Raw genomic sequence first — 27,523 nt, forward strand, 5'->3', positions numbered from 1 at the left:
ATAAATAAAATCTTTTAAAAGAGAGAGAGAGAAAGAGAGAGAGGTAGTCCAGTGGTCACAAAGTAGCCAGAATGGAAAGTATGCAGGAAAGAACATTTTTCAAAATCCCCATTTAGCTTTCTTATCAATAAAACCTGACCTTTGAAATAGTGACTTTCTTATGCACATTCATGGCCCAACATATAATCCTCTTGTAATGTATCCTGCCACGACGAGTAATTATGTGCTATTTGGGAGAGGTGTTCTTGGCCAGAACAGCCCATAGAGGGAATTATGTAACTACTGAGAGGACTTTACAAAGGAGGTACTTTCTGAGAGACCCAAGAGAGAATTCGAGATTCATAAACAGTTTACATTAAGCTGTCGATAGAGAACAGGGAAACAAAAACAAAAAGCAAGGCCCCACCAGAAAAGACATAATCATAAATGTCCGAAACGTGATTTTAATTAAATATTTTATATTTCCAAACATAAGGAAAAAATATCTTCCAACCACAGAAGTTCTTTAGGTAGTCCTAAATGCCTGCGTCAGTTTGGAGCAAGCTTCCGTTTACATCCATATAAATATAAACAGTATTTATTAAGCTCCATATTTAATACAAACTTCTGGAAGTGTTTAAATGGAAAAGTGAGGAAGGAGCAGTGGGGAGAGGGGTTTGTTTGCCCCAGAAGCGACCGGGAACCACAAGAGACAACCCTAAAACCTGAAGACGATTTCCCCCTTGCTGTGTACGAATGGCATTTCTCCTCAGAGGACACAAGGGGAGTAACTGAGCACTTTGTGAGGAACAGGACAAAATAAGACTTGGGTGGGTTTGTGGGTTCCTGATAACATCAGGAAGAGCGGTTAGTCTCCCCAAAGCAGGCTAGCAGTTTCTACGGGCAGCCATGGTTTTAGGGGATCATGAGGTGTTTCTCATGCAGCACTTTTGGGTGCTGTGAGGGTGTACAGTCAAGATACGTCTCAGAGAGAAAACGGAGAGGCAACAATACCCAGGAGTACTTCCCTGATGAAAATGTCCAGACACCTGAGAAATAAGTAGATTATCTCAATCCGGTAAAACGGCATTCGAGTAGAACATATTCAAGCATTAGAAGTCAAGTCTGCATTTCGTGAGTGAATTCAAAACGGAAAGATTTCACACCAAAATGCCAATAATCTGTGCAAAGATCTTTGAGATAGACCCTTATCAAATTCTTTATTCAGAGGTGCATGCAAACTTGTCTCAGATTCTCTCCTCTGGAGTTGCAAAATTCACAAAAGTAGGACTGTCTCTAGAGTCGGTTGTGGAGCCGGAGAGCTAATGCAGAAACCGAGTGGGCTTTCCAATGATTGAGACATGGCAACCAAAAGTCACAGCTCCTACAGATTTGTGGAATGGAGTCAATCTGCCGGCAGACATTTGTACTCACACCCTCCGATGCCAGTCATACCCACACCCTCCCCTTAGATACTAGAGTGTGTTCCTAATCTTCTGTCCTTTGCACACAACTTGTACTCTTCATGTGACACTGAATTTACTTGGAACCATTTCTGTCTTCCCAACATCCTTGAGGTCAGAATCCTGAGACCCTCAGAACCTGTAAACATACTCGCTCTACATATCTAACAAATGAAACACACACACTATAAAAAGCCAAGCAATGTTCCAGGCCACAGCTACTAAAACCCTAATTTTTCTTTCTATCGACTAGTATCTGCTCAGGACTGAGTTATACTACATTCTTTTTGCTTTTGGCCAAGGTTTATCTTTTCTTTTCATGGTTTGAAGTTTCCATTTTCAAGTGAGCTAGTACTGTCCTTCTGGATCATTTCTTGAATTCTCTCTGCTAGTTCACAAAGATGGGCTTTTCTGAGGCCTCTAAGTAATTGGTAATAAGCATCTTTCCTCCCGTGGAGTTGGTACCAATTACGCAGCAGTTGGACTTTTTGTTCTGCTGTGTCTTGGAGGTTATCATTCTTAATCTCATCTATCTTGGCTTCGTTGATGCCATTCTTCCGAACAAATTCTCTGACTTCAGTTATTTTCATTTGTTCAGCAATAATAGTTAGATATCTACTCAGGTCAACATCTGAAAAATAGAAGGCAGTCTCTGAAGATTTGTTTTTCTAAATGAAATTCTGATTCTGAAAACTATGTTTATTTCTCTTCTAATAGTAGTAAGAATACTGGTTAAGTCCTAGAGATTGAAAGACTGGTCGGGGAAAATGAAAACAGAAACCCCCCCCCCATCAAGTTCTAACCCTAACCCCCTCCTAGGTCACCAGTAATTTATCCATGACATGGGCAAGATCTATGACATAGCTCTATCTTCTTTTCTCGTCTATAAAATAAGAGGGTTGGAAAAGATCACCTCCAATGTTCTTTATGGATCTGATGATCCATGACCCACAAACCTAAAAGGCAAAGACTTTATGATCTTCTCTCTGACTCTCAGGCAGAGAGAAGCAGAACTGTAGAGAATGGTGGAAAATACCAGAGCCAGGAATATACCAGTAATAACCAAGTCTACAGAGGAGTTTATTTGGTTTAGGGAAATCAGTTTAAGCAGGAGTTCTATAATATATCTGTTTGTGAAGGAAAATTCTCTTAAGCCTCAGACTATAGTGTTTCATTGCTACCTGATTTATTCTTAACGATGAGTATTAGTTATACATTCAAAAACACTGTCTGATATACCCTTGACAGTGAGCAGAGTGAGCTAGAAGCTCAAAGAACAGCAAGACCCCACGTGTCACTGAAATTAGCAACATTATTTTACTCTGAAATTGGCCTGTTAACTCCCAAGGAAGCCATCCCTCGGAAATCCAATGATAGAAGACTTACCTGAGTATTTTATTAGCATCATTTCCTGGGGGGAGACCAAAAAATAGAGGGAAGGAGCAAGATAAATAAAAATATATTTGTGACATTCTAAATGTAATTGTCAAATTCTCCCTTAAAACTGAAGGAAGTACAATCAGTAGCTTGATGTATAAAATTAGCTAGGTGACGTGATTAAGGATGCTTTTCCTATTCAGTTTTTTATTCTGCAAAGTTCCAGCCTTGCCAGAAATTAAGGACCATTCACTTAGCTCTCTCATACTCTTTGTTAATTAATTCTCAGGCTGTTCGTGTTCCTATAAACGGGACACCAAATCTTCGTCCGTTCTTGTCGCCCCTCTAACCCGTGCACATGCACTCACACGAAATGTAGGTCTTAAAACGAGGAGCAAATAAAAAACTGAATTACTACTTTCTTTATTTTCTTAAGAAAGCAGATGTTTGTTTCGATACCTACAGTAACTGAGGGTTTGGATTCCAGGTCTTCAGTCTTTTTATTCCGGTGCCTTCTCAACCTCCCTGGAAAATCAAAGACATTTCTGTCAGACTCTGGTCTCAGCCTTGCAGCAAGCCTGGGAGAACAAACTCTCACACGAAGAGAAGTGGGAGAAGGAAGGAGAAACTCAGTGAAACTTCAAGTGACCAACACCCCAAGAAGCAGCCTTGTCCTGAAATCCCACCCCATGAGGTCAAATCTTCTAGAGATACGTCCCGTTGTAAGTGAGCCATCCAATGGTCACAGGCTGGCCTAGCCTGAAGCTGGCTTTTGTCTTACCCTATGGTCACCACTACTCCCTGTCACCAGAATAGAACTGGGGGCATTGGGGGGGGTGCCCGCTGCCGGACTCAGAAGCCCCAGGATATGGAAAGTTGGCACTGAAGGTTCAGAAATTCAAGGGCATACACCCACAAATCCCTACAGTCAGTATACACAGTGCGTGTGTGCCTTGAAGTCAGTATGAAATCAAAGAAAAGGAGTGGACGCGTCTCTGAGCACAGAGATCGTGTTGAAGCACTGAACATGTATTTTTAGCCTCTGAAGGCAAGGTGACTTCTTTATCCTCACTTGGTCTGCAGAAACAGTGATGGGTTGCAACAGAGAAGGAAAATTGGAAGCTTCCGAGTTACTAGGACTTGACACCCCTCTGTGTTTTCGGAGTGATTTCTGGGGATTTTTCATCATGGTTATGCTCCATTTAGGCTCACCTGTTGACCTCCCTAAGTAACCGTAGCCTAAGCCCTATTGCCACAGTATTTGAAGTTAAGGTGGAGAAATAACAGTAAAAAGGCAAAAACCATGGAGTCTGACTGAACAAGGGCGAGGAGGCACAGAGAAGGCGAATTCAGCAAGTGTTCCCAGCAGTCTTTCCCAGGAAGATCCTTGCTTCTCGTGCTCTCTATGGGGCCATCTCTACGAGCCGGCAAGGATTCCTTCGGATCCCTGACCGGCTCCACTGCTGCCGGAGTGAAAACCTACCCTTGTTCCTATGGAGAATGGGAATATCCATTCTGAGCTCCAGAATGATTGCTCAAAAACAGTAGCCAAGGGATGATATCGTCTTGTTCTTATCAGCTCTCTGGGGTTCATTTAGTGGCGGGACTTTAGCAATATCACAGGGCCGCCTCCCTGGGATGAGCTTTCTTATGGGGAGGAGACAGAGGGGAATTCTTGTGCATCACTACTTCCCAAGTTATTTCGATCTGCAGTTGTTTGAACAAAGTAAGAACTTACACCAACATATCAGCACACCGATGAGAATCGGGATTAGGACACAAAACCACAGAAAGCTGGAGCTGGATCCTGTGGGTAGAAACATAACATTGAATGTGAAAATAAGCCCTCTTTCAGATGAAACAGAGTACGCTCAAAGAATCGAAAGGGATTGGCTTTTCTTCGTATTTTACAGTAGGCATGAGAGAAAAGAGAATGTAATCATAAAAAAGGAATAATAACCTTCTTTACATTTGGTGTTGCTGGTTGGTGTGCAATTCTCAAGGACTCCATGTTCACACCTAAAAGAAAAAAAAAAAAAAGAAAGAAAAGAAAACAAAAATTAACAGGGGCATCTGGGTGACTCAGTCGCTTAAGCGTTCAACTCTTGATTTCGACTCAGGTCGTGACCTCAGGGTCATGGGATCGAGCCCCACATACGGCTCCCGTGCTCAGCGTGGAGTCTGCTTGAGAGTCTCTCTCGCTCTCTCTGCCTGCGCCCCTTCCCCCACCACTTGGATGCGTGTGTGTGTGTGTGTGTGTGTATGTGTGTGTGTCTCACAAAATAAATAAAGTCTTTAAGAAAACACAGAAGAAATTAAAAAAGCCGGACAGACTGATCCTTGATCATCTGCAATGACACACTCTAAATCTAGGGCCATTTTATTCATCTTTGCATCTCTAGAAGACACCATCCCTCAAATACTGACAGATTAGCATCTAAAGTCAGTACAAATTCATAACATAATTTGGTTGTTGGATGAAAAATATCCTAAAGAGTAACTCTACTTTAAAATACCAAGAGTTGGGGCGCCTGGGTGGCTTAGTCAGTTAAGCGTCTGCCTTCAGTTCTGGTCATGATCCTGGGGTCCTGGGATTGAGTCCCACAATGGTCTCTGCGCTCACCAGAGAACCTGCTTCTCCCTCACCCTCAGCCCCTTCCCCTGCTTGTGCTTTCTCTCTCTCAATTAAATAAATAAAATCTTTAAAAAAAATACCAAGAGTTAAAGGAAAGTAATCAAATATTGACAAATAGGAGAAAGGATGAAATAGACAAGGATTTAAAATTGGTAGTAAATTGTGGTCTTAAAATCATAAACTGCTATTTCAAAACAGTCCCACTGAACAATAAAATGACCGGACAACAGCCCTTGCCTGTGATGCTGCCTAAAAAGCCTACCCAGTCAGCCCTCAGAAGTTTCGCCTCTCACCAACAAGTGGTGATCAGGACCCTCGAGAGGAAAATCCTTGGGATTTCCTTCAGACGGTCAGATTGCCAGACTGAATGACAGCCTGGTTCAGCCCATTCCTTAACTCCGTGCCCTTGGGTGAGTCGCTTAACTACCCTGATCCTGTTTTCTCATCAATAACAAGGAGATTACATTACAATACCAAGGAGGGTTATGGCGAGAAGAAAATTAAATTGAGATTATGAGGTATTTACAACTATTATTACAGTTGGCTCTTGACTCGTGGGGGTTGGGGCACTCACACCCCCAATGCATAGCTGAATATCCTCGTATAAGTTTTTACTCCCTCAAAACTTAACTACTAACAGCCTGCTGTTGATCAGAAGACTTACTGATAACATAAATGATCAATTAACACATTTCGTATATTACATGCATTCTAGACTGTATTCTTTCAATGAAGTAAGCTAGAGAAAAGAAAATGTTACTTAAAAATCACGAGGAAGAGGCACCTGGGTGGCTCAGTCAGAGAAGCATCTGACCCTTGATTTCGGCTTAGGTCACGATCTCAGGGTTGGGAGATGGAGTCCTATGCTGGGCTCCGTGCTGGGCATGGAGGCTGCCTGGGAGTCTCTCTCCCTCTCATTCTGCCCTTACCTTCCCATCCTGCTCATGCTCTCTCTCTTTAAAAAAAAATAAATAAAAACAATAAAATCCTAAGGAAGAGAAAATACATTTACAGTGCTGTACTGTACTTACAGGTAGAAAGAAATTGCATATAAGTGGACCCACATAGTTCAAACCCATGCTGTTGATGGGCCAAAGCATTATTATTTAAGTGCGTCCGTCCCTCCCCTGCAGTCCCCACTTCTGCCGTCATCATGAGGCACTCTCAGCCATGGGAGGGCTAGAAGGGAAAGACTAGGTGAACTGCAGGTAATTTTAAATTTCTAGTCAATAGAAGACATAACCTGTCATGTCCCTACTTCTCAAGTCAACTAGGTGAACTCCTAAACGTTTCCCGAGGCAAAATACAAGTTTAAGGAGAGACACGTGAATATAATCCTAAATGTTTATATTGGTACCACACAATATCTTACAGAGCAAAAGCTACTTTCCAGCACACACCCCCTAGTCCGTGCTTCACAGAAATGAGAAGTGAATACCATTTGCTTCCCATGACGGAGGGATCGGATGCTCAGAGAGTGCAGTGACCTGCTCAAAATCACCCAACTAATCAGAAGAAAAGTGAGATGTACCATCAGGTTTTCTAACTTTGGGTCCAAACCAAACTCTTCTGTAACAGGCATGGCCCTTCGTGGTCTGGCCCTGGGTGCTTCTTGCTACCCTCCAGCCGGGTACTCTGCTCTCTGGAGTGGCCGTCTGTCTTTCCGCAGATGCTCCTCTGCTACCTGAAATGTCCTGTCCATGTTGGCACACCTGGGAATGTTCTTTCCTTCCTGTCTCAAGACTCCCACCGTGTTTCCTACCTTCACCCGCCCCGTCGGGTAGGGCTGGAAGGTTCTCTGTAGAACTCGTAACAGCCTGACACATGTCTTTTCTGGTTCTTGACCCCATAACCATTGCTTTTCTTGACTCTCTCTGCCTCTCACCTGGGACCCTTGATTCCAGGAATGGGGCTTGCTTGTAACTTCAGCAGCATGCAGTTTCAAGCACATAGGAGGTGTTCGATAAACGTTTGGAGACTGGATGTCTAGTTATCTAGTGGCTCAGAGGCAAAGTAAGACTAGAACCCAAATTCTGGACTCTCGACCAGCGTTGCTTCCCCTTGGGAAGACGTGGTCTGTCCAGGTGTATCTAGCACCGTGATCAAAGAAAGATGAAAACTTACGTGGTGCATGGTGTACAATGTTCGCATTCAGAGATGTTACAAAAAAAGTTTGGTTTACATCTGCACTTGGTGTTCTGGCTCCGGGTACAGTTTCTCTCCACTTCCAACCCTAGAAAACCAGTTTGCAGACTATTAATTCTCACAGCTGGTGAGCAGGGGCTGCCTGAGGTTTTGAGATCTCCTGCTTCCATCAGCACACCTTTTGCAATGCAGGGAGCGTTCACATGCCAAACCAGAGATCCCAGCAGAGTTTTAAGCGGACAGACAGTCCAGCAGCCAACACAACCCCACTTCTGCTTAAAGAGTTTCCCTGTTCCTCTAGAGCCTGGCTGCTTAGGGCATGGCTGGTGGACCAGCAGCCTTGGCCTCAGTCGGAAGCCTATTAGAAATGCAAAATATCAGTGGCACCTTGTTGAAGCATCTGACATCGGCTGGGATCATGATCTCAGGGCTCTGGAATCAAGCCCTGCACTGGCCTCCCTGCTCAGTGGGGAGTATCTTTTCTTTCTCCCTCTGCACTCCCCCAACTCATGCCTGCTCTCTCTCTCAAATAAACGAACAAAATCTTAAAAAAAAAAAAAAATGCAGAATATCAGACCCTACTCTGGACCTAGTCAGTCAGAGCAGAAAGAAAATTTCATGTCCAGACATTTCTTGATATCACATGACACTGGGAGTGTTTCTGTTACATTTGAATCTGGGCTCTCACCATAGAGGACGTGCATAAAAATTCAGGTCCCCAGTTGGAACGATCAGGAGAAAATCAACCTCCAAAGCAGGGGGAGGGGAAGCACCCCACCTACCGCTTGGATTGCTCTGTCCTTGTATCAGAAGGCTTCTGAGCTCTTGCTGGCTATAACAAGAGCACTGATCAAGGTGGGGGAAAAAAAATCTCCACCAATTTTGGTTACAGCTGATGAACCCTATTCACCAGGTTCATATTCAGTCGTCTTGGGAGAAATGCCTAGATTTGACCCAGAAATGTCTAGACTCGTGATGGGCGTGGCACCTGGTCCTGCTTCGCTCCAGCCAGCTCCCTCCTGTCCCTTCCTCCATGCCAACCCAGCCCAGAGTAGCCCAGAAAGTTGTCCCATTTCAGACTGTATTATAAATGGCTCTATTTGGAGTACCACACCGGTATTTCAGATCGATTTTTAAGATGCTTACCATGCTCTCCGTCACAAATGCGACATCTTCTGCATTTATCCGAGAAATGCTTCTCTTCCATGTACTCCTCCCCGTCCTGGCAGGGCACACATTTTGACTCGCCCCCCGCAGATTCGCAGTCACCCTCCTTCCGTGTGCCTGCCCCAGAAAAAAAACACAGCAAGCGTTGGAACACGAGGAACACAAGCGACAGGCAACAGCGTGGGAGATACGCGCGGATGGCAAGGAAACGGGAGTCAGGGCGGTCAGACTAATGATACAGAAATACAGTGGGAGAGAAGGCTGGTGTAGAAGTCATGTCGTCAGACAGAAAGTCTCCCAAGACAAAGGCTCAGAGAGTGACTCAAAGAATAGGACTACAGACATAGGATGATTAGCAATAGGAATACATATCTTTTAAAGGGTTAGAACGACCACATGCGCTGGAAGAAATGCGTCTAGCAACTTGGTTTGCAAGAAGGCAAGGGTTTGTATTCATTCCTCTTTCTATGCCTTTGCTTTTAAGGGACAGAGCATGTTTTGATGGGAAGGTGTGAACATATATGCCAACTTTTATCATCAGATGGCTTATCGTAATCCACACAATTGTAAATAATATTCGCATACACTTCACTTATCAAATAAAGCGAGGCACTGTATTGGTGTTCGTAAGCTGTAGGCAACAATGCTTTCTACTGAAAATTCATTGATTTAGAAAGGGTTTCTTAAATGTCTGGCGTATGTCAGGTACTTTCTAGGGCCCAGAGATCCTATAGGAAGGAAGACAAAGCCTAGGTCTGCAAGGGCTTCAAATTGCTGGGGAAGCAGCAGGTCATGCCCAGATCAGTGTATGATGTCAAACCGTGGTAAGTGCCTTGGGGAAACTGGATTAGGGCAAGGCGAGAGAGGACGAAGAAGAAAGAGACAGAAGATATGAAGGAACATCAAAGAGGAAAGCCAGTCTTGTGGCTCTCATTATTCATGGTGTAACTAATTAAAAAGAACTGACCCACACATGTGGGCATGGGCAAAAACAATTTACACTCTCTCCTGGGTACATAACTTTCTTAACAACCTTGTCGCATTCTTTCCGAGAAAACAAAATGCGACATAAGCAAGTGATGAAACTGAAACAGATGTGATATTGTAGTCAGCAAAGGTGATAGTATGTCAAAAGAACAAAGTAAGTTGTGAAAACCCAGAACCAAATTCAAATACCGAACATCATTGAGCATCGGGGCTGTGTAACATCACAGCAGTGTTAAAGGGCACCAAGCCAAAGTACAATTTTGTTGGCTAGCCAGTGGTATTATACCGGTCTCTAAACGAACTGGCCCCCTTAATGAATTACTTTGCAGAACAAAGTCTAGCACAATGCCTATGGCATGAGAGTAAACAGGGTTTTCTCTCCTCCAAAGTGTGCAACGTCAATGTATCAAATATTTATCAAAATATATGGTTATTTTCTTTTGCTTTTTAATTCCTTTTATTATTATTATTATTAAAGAAAGAGTGAGCGGGGCAGAGGCAGAGAAGAAGAGAGAGAGAGTCTCCAGCAGACTCCCTGCTGAGCACAGAGCCCGAGGCAGGACTCGATCCCACGACCCTGAGATCCTGACTTGAGCCAAAATCACGAGTTGCAGCTTAACGGGCTAAGCCGTCCAGGTATCCATGAGTGGTTGTTTTCATGAAAGTTAAGATTTTAAAATACATTGTTTCTAAGTGTAATAGGACCCATGCTCAATGTGGAGAATTTGGAAAAAAGTTCGGGAAGTATAAAAAGAAGCTGTACGTCAACCACTCTGAGAAATTCATGGTTCTCATTGTGGCACATCCCTACACGTGTATACCCATCATACATGTGAATGTATGTGCATGTAACGGGCATGTGTGTGTGTGTGTATAGTATGTGGTGTACCACAGAGTCCTTCTGATTGGATAAGCTAATGCGATGAGGATTTTTTGATCAGTTAAAGCTGTCAGTTCTTGTAGGGCATCATTGAAAAAAATACCGTAAATATTTTAATTTACAAAGCATAATGTGTAATTATTGGCCAGTCTCATGGCCTAAGAAAAAAGGTAGTAAGAATTCCAGATTCTTCCTCATGTAGGTGATATTTAAAAGGCCTCCTTTCTTGTTTTTCTTCCTCTTCATCCCTCCCTGCCTCCTTCCCCTTCTCCCTCCCTCCCTTTTTTCCTTTCTTCCTTTCTTTTTGATGGGAATAAACCCTCACAGTTACCAATAATTTGTATGGCAGGCTTTCCAGGCTTTTGTGATTTTTTTTCCATTGATTTTGACCTCACTTCGTTCATCAACAATGCTTTTAGCTGCTCACCTGGAACGAAATCCTCCAAGCATTCATACGAGCTTATAAAGAAGTAAAATCTGTCTTTTCTCTGCATTTGTCCAGCACTGGTTTATACACTAGTTAATTAAATTACATGTTAATATCATAACACCAAGAAGCATAAAGACTCGGAAGCAATTTGAATAGTGATAAGCCTACGATTCAACAAGAGGGAACAGAAGCAGAAAGAGGAGGAGTGTGCGTCAGACACCACCCAGGATTCTTAGAGATGGAGAAGAGAGAGTCAGTTAATCCAGCAGCCAGATCAGTTAGAAATCCTTTGCAGGGGGTACCTGGGTGGCTCAGTGGGTTAAAGCCTCTGCCTTTGGCTCAGGTCATGATCCCAGGGTCCTGGGATTAAGCCCCCGCATTGGGCTCTCTGCTCAGTGGGGAGCCTGCTTCCCCTTCTCTCGGTTTGCCTGCCTCTCTGTCTACTTGTGATCTCTGGCTGTCAAATAAATAAATAAAATATTTAAAAAAAAAAAAAAGAAAGAAAAGAAAAGAAAAAGAAATCCCTTGCAGGGGGCACCTGGGGTGGCTCAGGCGATTAAGCATGTGACTTTGGTTTTGGCTCAGGTCATGATCTCAGGGTTGTAAGATGGAGCCCTGCTGGGGGCTCCCTGCTGGGCGTGGAGCCTGCTTGAGATTCTCTCTCTCCCTCTACCTGCTCTCCTTCTTTCTTAAAAAAAAAAAAAATAAAAAAAAAAAAAATAAAAATCCTTCAGGGAATTTCTACATTGAGACTGATGTCAGAAATATATGAGAAAATGTGACAGAACCGATGGAGATATTCAACTTTTGAACACTCCAAAATGTGCTTAACCGATCCCCCTCACTGAGTGTCACAATGGAACATCATGCATACAGTATTTTCCTTTGACTATTTTTAAAGACATTCTCCCCGTCAATTTATTACTACTTCAGGAGGCATGAACATTTCCAAGTTTCCAACCCACATATCCGAATTTCTTTCTTAAAAGACTGTAACAATTTACCTTCCAATTATGGTTTCATGAGAGTTCTTATCTCAAAAGCAGACCCCCCCAGGGTTGAAAGCACTTCTTCTGGAGAAAATAAAACAAAGCAAAACAGAAGAAAAACAAACAGACAAAAGTCCTTGACCGTCTGAAGGGCAAAGCATATTATCTTTGTTTGAATTTGCATTTTAAGGTTTTAAAAATAGGACAAAGGACCTCAAGTCCTAGGGCAGATAGATGATGTTTGGCAAGACATTAAAAGGCCAGAAAGCCATTGTCTATTCCCTTTTGGAGAAAGTAAATGCAAATAGGCTTAAGTATAAATGGGTTGGATTATAGGGAGATTTTCCATGAGGGTTATTAAAAGCTGGACAGGAGGCCAAAGGAGACTGGTAGAATCTTTATAAACAGGTTCTAAGCCTGTTCAGCTGTGGGAATGCTAGAAGCCTGCCATGCTCACCACCAAACCTACTACGGACAGTCTCTCCCGGCTCTATTCATCCACAGCGACCCACGTGCTCCTTCCTTTCGTCTTCCTCTCGTACTTCACAACGAGGGAACCATCTCTATAGGAGACGGTAGTCAGCTCTACTCCATGTTGAAAAAAAGGTTTGCGCCATTGCATTTTGCAAAGCTTCTAATCGGCTAGTGTTTGAAGGATTTCCGAAATCTTCTGAAATGGGTTTGCATTTCAAAACTCTGGTGTTAAAAATTTGCTGGGTTCTGTCCATTGCTTTTCTAGCTCATCTAGTTTCAGCTGCAAAAATGCAAATGTATTTTGCAGGCTTCAGAGACCTTCTGATGGGAGGGAATGGCTAGACACGGCTCTCAAGGGTGGGGGGAGGTCCCTTGCTTTCAGAGCGTCCATGACACATTTTCACAGTTCTGTTGCAATAAGCTTTAATATGCACAAAGGAGTCTTTTTTTTTTTTCCCCCTCCTCAAAAATGGAGTTAAAGAGAGAAATTCTTTCCCTTCAGGGGCACATGTCATTTGCAAATTCCATTTCCTCCTCTCCCCAACAAGCAGGGTAAAGCTGAACTCAGGTAGTCTCTGGAAAGTAATTTCCTGGTGGCGTTTCTTCCCAGTAATGTTACGATGCGGGAGAACCAAGCACTGTGAACCGTTCTCTCCATTATCCCTGTTTGCTTCTCCTCACCCTGATTGTCAAGCTAATTGTGGGCTGTTGGGTGGAACATACCGGCAGGACATGGCTGACAGCAGACTATCTTCTCACCATGCTGATCTTCCCAGCACCTCGTCTCCCTTATGGTAATGTTCTTACGAAATCTCAATGCCTTTTTGTTGACAGCAGTTGCTTGAGCACTGACAGCTTTAGGCCATGGTCCAGCAATGGAGGTAAATATCTGTTAAGGAAAAGCATGAGAAGAATGTTACTGACGTCCTTCCCAACTAGACAACTTGGACCACAGGTGTAAGCTGCTCCATGGGGCTATGTCTGAGGCTGCAGAGACTAAGTGCATGGGGTGGGGGGGGCTCCATCCTTCTACTTGCACATCTCTGGAAAAGGGATGGTCCAAACTACTCTGGAAACAGCATCATGGATGGTGGGAGCCAGGGCTGTGGGCTCGAAAGTGAACCCTGGCTGGCTCTCACCTACCAGCCTTGTCGCTGTGGTTTGTGAAGTCACTTAAATTTTCTGTCTCTCCACTGCTTTATCTGTAAAGTGGAAATCATTTCCTCCTCACGGTTTGTTGTGCTCATTCAATGCACTGAAAGCTCTTAGCGTGATTTCTGGCACATAATAAATAGATGTCCAGTAAACGGTATTGTTATTAATTTATTAATTGCTATTATTGTTATCGTCATGAAGTTCTAGTGAGGAACAACATAGTCAAGTAGGAGAAAACCATGAAATTTCAAAGCGATGGCAGCATGAATCCCAGCTCTACTGTCAGCTCGCTGACTTTAGGCAAATTATGGAACCAGGTGGCCTCATTTCCTGACCTGGAAGTGACGATGGCACTTTCCGTCTTGAAGACACAAAGTGATAATTTCTCCCAAGCCTGGTTCTTAGTTTATAGCATGTTCTATTTCTTCTCTCTTTATACATAACCACAGAATAAACAATTTTGATGAACTTCTGTCTGGTTCACCAACCATACAATGTATCTCATGGGATTTTCTTCACCTTTGCTCAGGGAAAAAAAAAAAAAAAAAAAAGAACTTCTTTTATTTATTTATTTTTTAAAAAGATTTTATTTGTTTATTTAACAGACAGAGATCACAAGTAGACAGAGAGGCAGACAGAGAGAGAGAGAGAGAGAGGGAAGCAGGCTCCCTGCTGAGCAGAGAGCCCGATGCGGGACTCGATCCCAGGACCCTGAGATCATGACCTGAGCCGAAGGCAGCGGCTTAACCCACTGAGCCACCCAGGTGCCCAAAATGAACTTCTTTTAGTGGAGAACCAATCTTTAATCTATTTGGACTTCCTTTCTTCTGAAGGTGAAAGTCTGTTGGTCTAAGTGATATTGTCTCAGAATTATCTCATGAGTTATAGACTAGAATTCTTTAGAAAAATGAGCCCTCCAAGATGTATGGAAGCATTGGGGGATAATCTTAAAAAAAAAATCTCTCCCCAGTTGGAAGAGACCAGTGAGTCTTGTTTGCAACGGATAATGGAAAACTGAACCTAAGCAACCCGACTGAGTAGAAGCAGTTCTTTCCTACTGCCAGCCCCCCCACTGCTGTGAAGGGGGGTTCACAGGGAGATATCACGAGCTCTCCTCTTTAGATTCTGGTGTCTCACCAGAAATTGAAGAAACCAGTACAAGCTTAAATTCAGAAGCGATTGATAGGGATTGAGCAGGCCAAAAGTGACCAGTGAAAAGCACTGATAGTTGATGCCCAATCCTGTGTGTGTGTGTGTGTGTGTGTGTGTGTGTGTCCTATGGCCCTGGGGGGCCCTAGCCTCCTTCGTATTCTAATTCCATCCAGGATTCCTGAGACAATATCACAGACAGGTTCACAATTCCTCACTTAGCCGATAAGCGCTCAGGTCCGCAGCACATTTCACATTTATGGGTCGTGACATGGATGCTATTTCTGGAAAACTCCACATCTGTCAACTTTCTCAAGCCGTCTAAAGCAAATGTATGCCCTCCCTCATTTTGTTTTCATTTTGAACTTTCTCAGTGGGAATCAGGATCCACCATCCAAAATCCGTCCAGAATTTGAGGAATTTGAAGCATGGGGCAGAATGCTGAAAGTCAGAACCACCACTGGCCTCGAAGGGCAGACACCAGCACGCAGCTCGGCTCGTGTCTGATCACGGCCGGGTCACAGAGCTGAATTTCTGGAAACGTTTCTTACTTAGTTCAGCATCAAAAACTGTCTTCAAGTAGGAAAAAGAAAGCTGTTTCAAAGAGCATGTGGGAACTGCTGCCCAAGATGAGGCCAGCACTGCTCCAAAGAGCTTGTATTTGCTTTTTAATCATTGCATTAACTCAAGTTTGCAATATGCAAAGATTAAACCAAACCGTCCAGGCAGTAACTGTGTTTTGACTGTGACAAGGCAGGAAACCCACAAAGGACAAAATGATCTGACTGCTCAGAAAACTTATTTTCAGAAGAGCTGAAAAGGCCAGAAAATGGATAAAGTGAACGCCCTGGAAAATGTGAATTAACTAAGTCACGTGATCACCAAATGGGAAAGAAATGAGGAATAAGAAGTTTTATATCTCCATCATCCTAAAGATGAAAAAAAATCAGAGAAACCTAGATTGTTTATTCTGCTGGGAATATTAATGAATTGAATGAATACTTTGTTGGGCACCTACTAGGTGCTAGACACATAGCTGGAAACAGCCCAGTGAACAGATAAAAACTCTGCTCTCATAGGGTTTATATGTTAGTGAGGTATGTTAGGGTTCTCCAGAGACCAAAAGCAAGTCCCAAGTCTGATCCGGTAGGCCACCAGGCTGGAAAGTCACAGAGAATCGCAGTTCAAGTCCAAAGGTGATCTGGAGGCAGAACTTCCTTTTCCTCAGGGGACCACAGTCTCTATGCTGTTAGGCCATCGACCGACTGGATGAAACCCACCCGCATTGGGAAGGGGATCTGCTTTACTCAGAGTCTACCACCTGAAATGTCAACTCGTCAAAAAACGACAGTGGCAGGAAACAAAACCAAAAACCAAAAAACACCTTCACAAAACATCCAGGGTAAGGTCGGAGTAGACGTCCGAGCTCACGTCTGAGTCACAAGGACACGTGAAATGAAGCATCACATGCAGGGAGATGAATCACCAGAGAAACAGGGCCTCTGCCAGGGAGGGATTTGTGCTGTGTAAAGCAATGAAGCAAGCTTGGGGGGCATGGAGAGTTTGAAGGGTGGGGTAGGGCTGTGTTAGAAAGCGTGGTCCGGGAAGGCTACGGAATGAGAGGGTGTGTGCTCACTGTGGTGAATGAAATGTGGGTAAGAGCTGGCTTTCAGGAAAGAGCTGTCCTGGTGGGTCATACCCAGAGGAACTCAGCCTGATCAAGATGAGGGAGAGCCTCACGTCCTCAGCAAAACCATCCTTAGCAACGAGGTGTGAAGATAAACAAAGATCTCCGTCTCCTGAGCCACACAAGTCATCAGGCTTTTGCCAATGGAAGCCATGGTGGGATTATATGGCCAACCTTTACCCCTAGATGCCGCAGTCTCGTGGACTCCTGGAATGTCAGAGCAAGGGGACCATATGCACCTGTTCAGCGGCAAGATAGATTTCAGAAAATGGACTGTCTTAGGTCTTTCGTTATCTACAGGAAGTTCATGTTTTCTGCAAATCTAGAAAATGCGCCTCTCTCTCTCTCTCCTGACTCACCCATGAAAATGTGAAGTGAGGGGCGCCTGGGTGGCTCAGTGGGTTAAAGCCTCTGCCTTTGGCTCAGGTCATGATCCCAGGGTCCTAGGATTGAGCCCCGCATCGCATTGGGCTCTCTGCTCAGTGGGGAGCCTGCTTCCCCCTCTCTCTCTCTCTGCCTGCCTCTCTGCCAACTTGTGACCTCTGTCTGTCAAACAAGTAAATAAAATCTTTAAAAAAAAAAAGAAGAAGAAGAAGAAGAAGAAGAAAGAAAGAAAATGTGAAGTGAGAGTTCCAGTCCCTGGAGGGCGGTTTTCCCTTTCCCCCAGGACCTATGACAGGCCTGTTAACAAAATTCCTTAATATATGTCTTCTCGTGGTAGTTTCAAGAAGCCTCTGCATGAGGAATTTTTACTGTCTTATTTTACAGTTGAGGAAGCTGAGCACAGAGAATGGAAAACGACCTGTCCAATAATCCACAGTGAGGAGAGGCCGCCGGCACCTCTGACCCGGACCTGGCCTCTGTTTTAGGTTGGTAAATCAGCTTCCTAATTATTTCTACTCCATTTAGGGGCACCAACAACTCAATTTGTTTTCAGAAAGATAACTGTTGACAAAATGCCCAAGTATTAATTACACAAAGAACCTTCAGGGGTGCCTGGCTGGCTCAGTCGGTTAAATGTTTGACTTCCGCTCAGGTCATGATCCCAGGGTCCTGGGGTCAAGCCCCACGTTGGGCTCTCTGCTCAGCAGGAAGCCTGCTTCTCCCTCTCCTTCTGCCTGCTTCTCCCCCTGCTTGTGCTCTCTCTCTATGTCAAGTAAATAAGTAAAATGTCTTTAAAAAAAAAAAAATCTTCAAAACAAATGCATATTTTGGATTGGGGAGGGGGTCTGGCAGGAACTCTCTGAGAACCAGAAGTCAGTCTCAGTGTAAGAAGGCTGTAGCAGGGCCCCTCAAGGCTGGGGTTCTGGCTGGCATGGGAGAGAGGCAGACAGTTCGCACCTCTGGTCTGCAGCTGGGAAAGAAGTGGGGTTTACACCTTTACTTCCTTTCCTCGGGGAAGGAACTTAGAAACTCAGGGTGCTGAGTTTCTAAGAATGGCCACGACGCCCTCTGGGACAGCAGTCTTTTGCGGGAGTGGGGGTCTGAAATGTACAAATAGAAACCCTAAGTCTTCCTAGGCTAGAATCTTGGCACTGACTCCCTTTGAAACTCAGTGACAGGCCTACAAGAGAGTTTGTCCCTTGTATCAGTGGATTAGGAATTAAGAGAATAACTGGGCATTCATTAGTTATCTGCATCAGGGATGGACCATTTTTCAGAGCCAACCAGGGCACTCAATACAAGAAACGAAGCCGGCAGAGCCAGACCCAGAAATTGAAGACCGCCTACCACCCCGTACCTCACCCTGGGTTGACGAGCTGTCCACCCATTGCCCGGACTCACACCACTGGAGATCTCACACGACAGTTTCTAATACAGTAACATCTCAGTGCCTGAATTAAGCGAACTGTTGGAAGAAATTGAGAATACCTTTGGATTACAAGAATCGATTGCCCTGAGAGATGAGCTAAGATTTGAAAAGGAAGTTTAAAAAAAAAAAAATCACTTTTTTTTTCCTGTTCTTAGTGAAGCTCGAAGCAAACAGGAAAATAATTTTTTAAAAGCAGCAAGTTAAAAAAAAAAAAGATATGAGGCAATGAAAAATGCAAGAATGGCAAGAATGACTAACAGATGCCTGAAGAGTCAGGGAATTGTTTCAAGATCAAGCTCTGTCCTCTGCTGCTGAGGACATTAATGGCCCAAGAAATGACACTCAGCTGACTAACTCTGCTTGCTTGCTGTTTGGACGCTCAGTTCTTTAGAACATGCAAGAAGAAAGAAATTCTAAAAAGGCCATTTTCAACTATGAAAGACATCTCTTGTATATTGGTGTAAGATATAAGGAAATAGTAGTGACCTTCTGTAGTAGGTCCATCATTGAAATACTGAAATACAGAGAAATTTAAAAAAATTTCTACATAAAAGAGATGAGTGAAGAGTCTATTCCTCCTTATTTTTTCAAAACATGTAAGTAAAAATATGCATGAGAAGCTTATGCCTGGAGTGTCTTCTTTCTTTCTCAAGGTCAGTTTCTGGGAAGACCAGGAGAGAAAGAGAGAGCTGAGGCAGTGGGCATAAGGGACTGGCTAGACCTCTGATTTATCAAGCAATACCTAAAAGAAAATGAGGGAATCTAGAAAATTCTACCTGGGATTAGATTTTGAGTTTAGTGCTAGAGTGAGAAAAATAGTCTTCAAAACTGTGGTAGACCTCAGAATCATGGAGTGATGCATTAAAAAAAAAAAAATAGTGTAGGTCCCACCGCAGCATGGAATCAGGGTCTCTGAGATCATCTTCAGCAAGTTCTCAATTCTGGAGATGCTCAACACAACTGGAGACAACCGAGCTCCAGGAAGATCTGAGGGCACCAGACCACTGTATTTACATGTGAGAAGCCGAAGAGGTTAACAGACCAACAGCCTCTGGGGTCCGCACTTGCAAATCAGAAGTTGACTTCTCATGGAGAAGTAATGAACCTTCCCAAAAATTGGCCTGAAGGAAGAGAAGTCCTCTTTGGTGGAGGAAACAGATAATGGGAGCGCCCCCAAGTCCTAAACTAGAGCCTAGAGTCCTTAACTGCCCCGGAAGGACCAAAGAAGTAGCACAGGAATGAGGTGTCCACATGTCATAGGCAATAGAGGAGGACAACTTTGTGGAAATGGAGAGAGCCACCTGGACCAAAGGGCAGGGGAGTGGGGGCCATGTGGCCAGTGGTCCTAGGTTTTCCATTTTTCAAGAGAAACCAAAATTCTCCAACATTTAGGTGGCAACCAAATACTATTAAAAATAGTATTACATATATATATATATATATATATATATATATATATTTACTGTGTGTATCAATACCATGCAGGCTAAAAACGAAACAAAAAACCCACAGTCTAGGGCAGTGTCTGCTCAGTGTTTGAAATCAGGCCTAAATCTGTTAAGACACCCATCCAAAAAACAGTCTACTTTGGCCAAGGATTCTCTTGTGAGCATGGCTAAAAACCAAAGCTCAGTCATCAGCAAGGGGCAAATGCTCTGAGTACGTATTTTCTCTCTCTTCCAAGACCTCTGCCCTCCAAAATCAAGTTTCGATGTTTCTCACATCTTGTATTTTTATGGCCTCCCAGAACACAGATGTGAGTACATCTGGACTCTTGCACGACCTGACCAAAGGACAGTATGTCACTAATGACTCCATGACCAAGTTTATTCTTCACAAGTCTGCCCAGTTTGCAACTTAACAAAACCTCCAGTAGGCTTGCCAGCCTCTCTGGGCTGAGGGTATCTGCTTGGGGAGCTGTAGTCAGATCTGCTAATTTATAAGGCTGGCCTTGCTCAAAATGCCTAAATCCACAGTAAATTCATTATCATCCTTACACTTTGTGGAACTCGAGCCAGTGGTCCAACATAGACCGCTGTTTCTAAACACCCACGATGGGAGTGGCTTGGTTGCACCAAAGTCCATACCAAAACAAGAAGTGAGCAGAGATCAAAGGGGAGGACCAGCTCATTTCCTTCTGGTGAAGGTGGAGCTTTCACTCCAATGATCAGTTCCTTTCTAATTGGAGCTTTACTACTTATATCTCATGTCAAAGAAAATAGAGGTTGGCTAGTAGATTCAATTATTTGTTCCTGTTTTAGACTGAGTTCAAGAGAAATAATTGGTGGTAGGAATACAGCTGCTTAAGAAGCTAAAGGTGCAGGGTGCCTGGGTGGCTCAGGGGTTATGCCTCTGCCTTTGGCTCAGGCCATGATCTCAAGGTCCTGGGATCAAGCCCCGCATTGGGCTCTCTGCTCAGCAGGGAGCCTGCTTCCTCCTCTCTCTCTCCCTCTGCCTGCTTCTGTGCCTACTTGTGATCTCTCTCTGTCAAAAAAATAAATAAAATCTCTAAAAAAAAAAAAAAACCCCAAAACCACACACACACAAAAAAGAAGCTAAAGGTGTTTTATTTCTCCCTTTAAAGCAAAAAGGAAATGAAAAGGACTTTCTAGGTGATTATGTTGTTTTCCTGATTTTGTGAATAGAAACACCTAGATAGCAAAAAGAATACAAACTATGGACTAAGATACTGACAATGGTTCTACAAATAGCTTTTTTTTTTGTAATAAGATATATGTAGGCAGATTCCTGTACAATTAGAAATGGTTTCTTTAAAATAATAGATTAACAGGCACCTGGGTGGCTCAGTGGGTTAAGGCCTCTGCCTTCGGCTCAGGTCATGACCCCAGCGTCCTGGGATCGAGCCCCATATCGGGCCCTCTGCTCAGCGGGAAGCCTGCTTCCCCCTCTCTCTCTGCCTGCCTCTCTGCCTGCTTGTGAGCTCTGTCTTTCAAATAAATAAATAAAATCTTAAAAAAATAAAATAACAGATTACTAAGAAAAGAAATAAAATAATAAATGATAAGAATAATAGAAATTCTAGTTCATTGAATAAATACCCTCCCTGTAAATGCATCCAATAAAAATTATAAGATAAAAATTGTGTCCTAAAGAAGTGACAGAAAGCAGACTACAAACAGCATTGAACAAACATGCAATTATGTACAGGTGTAGACAAAACTAAGAGGCCATAAAACAAGCAAAAGTGCTTGTTTTAAGTGACAAAATAAGGAAAGACTTTACTTTTTTCAATTATTTTTTATTTCACATCATCTAGTCCGTTTCTCTCTACCTATCTCTTTAAAGAGAAGAAAGAAATTCACTGTCCTAAATTTGGTTTCGACTTGCTTTTTATTTCTGGATCTACTTTTTAAGTGTGCCCTTTTATTATTTTTCATCCTAAGGTAATAGTCTTCAGTACCTATTACAACACATGTGCTCAGTGAGGGACTTTTGGGACCCAAGAGAATTTACCAACAGGCACTTGGCTCACTAGGGGTTTTCAAGTGGGGGATTTCCTTATTCAGGTTTTTAAACATCTCTTAAACCGTTGGCTATTTTTCTGCCTGTTGTATTAGAGTCACCTGGTTTTCCTTTAGCATTCTAGAACCCTTCAGAGGGATTCCTTTCCACTGCAAGAGCTATTTACAAGTAAATTACTTGTCTGATGTCCCAGAGTCTTACATTCAAATCCTGAGGCCCCTTTGCCTCTCACTTTTTCATCCCTCCCCCTCTAAACTTAGGGCGAGAAATAAAACCTCTTTTTCTAAATTAAACTCTAATTTTGCCACTAGGGGTGGTAACTGCACGTCAGAGATGGACAAGAGGAGGCTTCCTACAGTCTCACAGTGGCTCTGCGGGGCTCCGTGTGGCAATTTCATTTCTGCCTCCCCATCTTGCCATTGTTTATAAATTGGCATTTTCCCCTCCAGGTTGTCATTGTTTTAAATTACATTTCATATTTTTGTTTCATTCTAAAAACTTTTCAAGTCTTTTGTGATATAAGTAAAACTCATTTTAAGGAAAAGAAAAAAACCATTTCATGTTTCTAAGTCCGGTTTAAGGAAAATGATTAAATTAGAAATAAACCATTCTTTATTTTTCCATTGAAAATCTTCCAGAGAATTCTTTATAAATACACTGGTTTCTTTTCAAATGCCCTTCCCTTTCCCTTGACCGTAGTTTGAAGACAACTGTTCTAAGAAATGTAGAAGAAATTGAGTATGTAGAACAGACTGCCTCACTACAGACCTCAACGATACAAATAAAATCCTATCAGAGCCATGTGCTAGAAAGAAAGGAAGGAAGGAAGGAAGGAAGGAAGCAATGCCTACAGCTATTTCTTATACAAACGTCTATATTAGGCCTGACTCCTTTTCAAAGTCTCCTTAGACATCTGTGAATTGCTTGGGGATTTCAAACTTATTTCTTGTAGGCATCATAGACACAACAGCTAGAAACTAGAGGAGAGGAAAAAGGACCGCCCAGGGGGCAGGAAGAAGAGAACCACAAAGAGAAGAGAGGATAGGCAGCAACAGTGACAAGGGCACCAGGGCTACAAAGAGGACAAGAGAGAATGAGGCAGCTCCTTTCCATCTATTCATAGCCCATTCATGTGGTCAAACAAAATCCGCTTCTGTGTTCCATGTAATTAGCAATCCCACCCACACTTGAATCTTCTTGCTACTACTAAGTAAGTAGCTAAGTGCAAAGGCACAAAAGCACGTGTTTGCGGGAGACACACCAGATGACACGACAGACAGCCGGGAACTTTCTTTAAGAATACAGGTGTGCTATTGGGCAAGTGGCGGGTGCAAGGCAAGATTCTGTGTAACTAAACTGAAGAGTCATGTTTAGAGGGGCAAAATGGAATTTTATACAATATATTATATTTTATACATTATAAAATATAGACAGTGGTTATCTAAGGGACAGGGTTATGTCAGATTTTTTTCAGAAGAATTATTTGTCTGCATTTATAAATTTTATTTAATCAATCTTAAATTTCTTAATCTCCTAGGCCATATGTTATATGTAAACATAATACACAAATATTTAATTTATTATAGATTTTATAATAAGTGTATATAATAAATATATACACACGCATGTGTGTGCATTGCTTCAGAGAAACAAAGTGTCCTACGTGCTTTAAATACACTCTCTGGCAAAGATGCTAGGTTAAACAAGTGGAACTCCCTCTGGGCTTTGATAATTTTGCTGCACTTACTAGTACTGCTGTCCCAAGAACTAAGAGGGATTTTCCAAAGCAACCAACACTGCAATAATGCAGTGGTTACCGGCAGGAAAAAAAGAGCATGGTCAGAGCAATACAAATAGTTCGATTTTGAATATTAAGTTTTCTCTAAGAGTTTCTAAAGGAACCCAAATATTGCACATTACTTCCAAAAGAGCCAGTGAGGTTTTGTTTTGTTTTTCTCCCCCAATCATAAGATGGTTCCAGACACTGCCTTTTTTCCTTTCAACTTTTGGTGTAGTCTGGAAACCAGGTGCCACCAACAAACTGGCCTGGACTTTGGCCAAGTCCCAGCTCTGCCACTTACAGTAGCTGTATGACCTTGGCTCATCTACTGGGGCTTTCTGGCCTCCATTTAGCTATCTGTGAAATGGAAATGAAGAAGACATCTCCTTCACCCTCTGGCTGCTGTGACATCTGCCTGACGTGGCATTGATACACCGTCCCATCATGGTGCTCGGAACTTGGGGTCAGTCCCAATAAAATGAAAATCCTAGGACTTTCGGGAGCTTCAGCTCACAGATGACCCGAGTCTCTTGGATTGGCCACCAAGCCGGCAGCCCTGCGCTAGGGACTCTCCCAAAGTGAGGGCTGCAGCCCAGGCTTCAGGTTAAGTGCAGGCGCGCGGGGGCGTGCGCGCCGGGAGCAGGTACCACCGCTCCAGCCGCGGGGTCTGGCTTCCCCCGCGTCCTGGGAACAGAAGCCACCAAGGGGGTGCAAGCGAGGAAGACTGCAAGAAGAAAAGGAAGGGCGAGGACAGGACGGGACCGGACGGGAGGGGAGGGGAGGGGAGAAGCGAGGAGAGGAGAGGAGAAGAGAAGAGAGACAAACCTGAGGCCGTGACTTACAGTCTTAAGGAGAAGTATTCCCGGAAGGGAAACAAGAACAAGTTTCTTTTTCTGAGTGGTGGTAAGAAGGTAAACAAGCCTCCAGGGACGCAGTCAGCCCCCGCATAACTTTTTCAAGAAAGAAAGGGTTTGGCCTCAAGCCTCAAGTTTTCCCCACCGCCCGGAGGCCGCTTTCTTCCCTAGATCTGAGAGCGAGGGCAAAGTGTGCGCTGCGGGGCGGCCGCGGAGCGCGCGGGCTGGGTCCCCGAGGGGCTCGGTGCACCCCCTTCCCGCCCCCGGCCGCGGACACCCACCGCTCTGGGGCCGCCGGGCGGCCGGACACGCCGCTCGGCTCCCGAAGACCCCCTCCTCTCCCGGCCGGGTCCGCGTCCCGCACAGCGGTCCCCGGGGAGGGGCGCCGGGAGGGAGGGGCTCTCTGACTCCGCGGGCCGGGAGAAGCCGCGCAGACCGCGGCCGGCCCGCCGCCAGCCCGCCGCCCCAGGCGCTGCGCCCGCCCAGCCCAGCGGGCGCCGACTCACCAGACACGGGACGACCCAGGTCCCCCACATGGCTGCGGAGCGCTCCGCCGGAGGGCCAGCGCCTCTGCGTCTGCGAACGCCGCCTGCCACCTGCCCCGGGAGGAGCGACAGCCGCGTGGCCCCTCCCCGAGCCCCGCCGGCCTGGGAGTGAGCTCCCCGCGCGGCCCGCCCCGGCCCGCCCCGGCCTCTCTCCCCGCTCCCCGGAAGTCTCCGGGCACCTGCGCGGGCTCCGCGGGTGGGCCCCGGGGCCGGGACGCAGGGGGAAGCCCGGCCGGGGAGCGCCCGGGGCGGGGGGAGCGGCGGAAGGTGCGCCCTGGGACGGCGCAGAAGCGCGCGGGGCCGGGGAACCGGGGTGGGGGGTGGGGGGGTGCGGCCAGGCTTCGTTGCACAAACGGGCATTCCCCGTGCGGAGGCGTTTCCGCGGGCGGCTGGCGGGCGGGGTTCAGGTGAGAACCCCGGGAGCAGCTGGCTGACCTTCGGACACCCTGGGACTATTGCGGGACGCCCCTCCCGCCGGCGCCTGGGCCGCTCGCTGGAAACGTCTCGGGAAGACCTGCCCCGCTGAGCTCGTGAGCTGTGGCTGCGCCCGGAGGCTCGCGGGAGCCCCGAACCCCTGTACCAAGTGGCATTCATCCAAGAAAAGGTTCAGATACGGCGCTCAGGGGATTCAGAAGAGGGGGGAATCTTTTCACCTGTATCACTCAAGAGGAGGACAAAGCTAACCAACTATTTAGGACCCATCCCGCAGCTCCAGCCCCATGAAATGTTCACGATGACTCCTCCTCCCTTGTTACTCATTATTTCCTGGCCAATTTTCGCGTTTAAAAAAGTTGTAATTCTTTGGTACTTGGGTTAAGGCAAGCTCAATAGCTCAAAGCCGCTATTGTTTTGGAAAAATAGACCTATGGGTTCAGATGGTTTTGCAAGAATTTTGCAGAAGGGAAGTTTGTATAATGACACCGCTAGAGTGTGATTCTGAAAGCAGTTCCCAGGCCAGGCAAGAGTGAAGTACTCGGTATTTCTTGACAACCTTCCTCAAGTTCTGAGCCTCGGTCTGCTGCCTCTCTTCCCTCTTCCTTCAGATTGGGGTCATCCCATCAGGAATACTCAATGCCTCCTCCCTTTGGCCGGCTCACTCCTCTAGCCAGGCTTCTTCATTGTTGACATTTTCTTTCTTTTTAATTTTTTTAAAATGAACATAAAATGTATTATTTGCTTCGAGGGTACAGGTCTGTGAATCATCGGTTTTACACAATTCACAGCACTCACCATGGCACTACCCTCTGCAGTGTCCATCACCCAGCGACCCTATCCCAACCCCCCAGCCCCACCCCCCAGCAACCCTGTTTCCTGAGATTGAGTCTCTTAGAGTTTGTCTCCCTCCCTGATCCCATCTTGTTTCATTTTTCCCTCCCTTCCCCCACCCTGCCTCTCAAATTCCTCGTGTCAGAGATCATTGTCTCTGATTGACTTATTTCAATTGTCTTTCTCTGATTGACTTATTTCACTCAGCATAACACCCTCTAGTTCCATCCACGTCGTCACAAATGGCAAGATTTCATTTCTTTTGATGGCTGCATACTATCCCATTGTATATACACCACATCTTCTTTATCCATTCAGCTGATGATGGACATCTAGGGTCTTTCCATAGTTTGGCTATTGTGGACATTGTTACTATAAACATTCAGGTGCACATGCCCCTTCAGATCACTACATTTGTATCTTTAGGGTAAGTACCCAGTAGTGCGATTGCTGGGTCATAGAGTAGCTCTATTTTCAACTTTTTGAGGAACCTCCACATTGTTTTCCAGAATGGCTTCACCAGCTTGCATTCCCGCCAGCGGTGTAGGAGGGTTCCCCTTTCTCCACATCCTTGCCAACTTCTGTCATTTCCTGACTTGTTAATTTTAACCATTCTGACTGGTGTGAGGTGGTATCTCATTGTGGTCTTGATTTGTATTTCCCTGATGCCGAGTGATGTGGAGCACTTTTTCATGTGTCTGTTGGCCATCTGGATGTCTTCTTTGCAGAAATGTCTGTTCATGTCTTCTGCCCATTTCTTGGTTGGATTATTTGTTCTTTGGGTGTTGAGTTTGATAAGTTCTTTATAGATTTTAGATACTAACCCTTTATCTGATATGTGTTGATATTTTCTTTTGGAAGATTATTCAGGCACCCAAAGCCTGGGTTAGGTCACTCTCTTGGGGGCCTTCACTCACCTTAGGGTTTGCACTGCACTTACAGCCCAAGCTTGTAGGTGTGCATTTGCTCATTTCTGCCTCACCTTCCAGTTTATTGTTAATGAGTCCTGGCCAGACCCTGGTGGGGTCTGTTCTGACACAGAAGAGACACAAAAGAAGTGAATTTGGTGGGAGCTGGCGTATAGGGGACTGTTAGCAACTTTTCTGTATATCCAAAACCATTCTTAAATTAAAAACTCATCGAAATTTTAAAATATGGTAAGATGACGGAAGGAGGGAGGGAAAAAGGAGAGAGAAAGAGAGAGAGGGGACAATGGACAAAATCAGCATCTCCTGAGTGTGAATTATGAACCAGCAACTTTCACA

General features: G+C 44.7%; 1 protein-coding gene across 1 annotated transcript; it reads right to left on the reverse strand.

The window, feature by feature from the left end:
* Positions 1–427: 427 nt before the first annotated feature.
* FAS (Fas cell surface death receptor) lies at positions 428–25,081 on the reverse strand. Its single transcript, XM_044239478.1, has 9 exons — positions 24,954–25,081; positions 13,250–13,415; positions 8,746–8,883; positions 7,579–7,687; positions 4,780–4,838; positions 4,558–4,626; positions 3,283–3,344; positions 2,829–2,853; positions 428–2,073 (listed from the first exon to the last, which is right to left on the reverse strand). The coding sequence occupies exons 1-9, from the start codon at positions 24,981–24,983 to the stop codon at positions 1,760–1,762; spliced, it is 972 nt and encodes a 323-aa protein (XP_044095413.1). The 5' UTR covers positions 24,984–25,081; the 3' UTR covers positions 428–1,759.
* Between the last annotated feature and the right edge of the window lie 2,442 nt (positions 25,082–27,523).

The sequence above is a fragment of the Neovison vison genome, chromosome 2, assembly GCF_020171115.1.
Source record: "Neovison vison isolate M4711 chromosome 2, ASM_NN_V1, whole genome shotgun sequence".
Lineage (NCBI taxonomy): Eukaryota > Metazoa > Chordata > Mammalia > Carnivora > Mustelidae > Neogale > Neogale vison.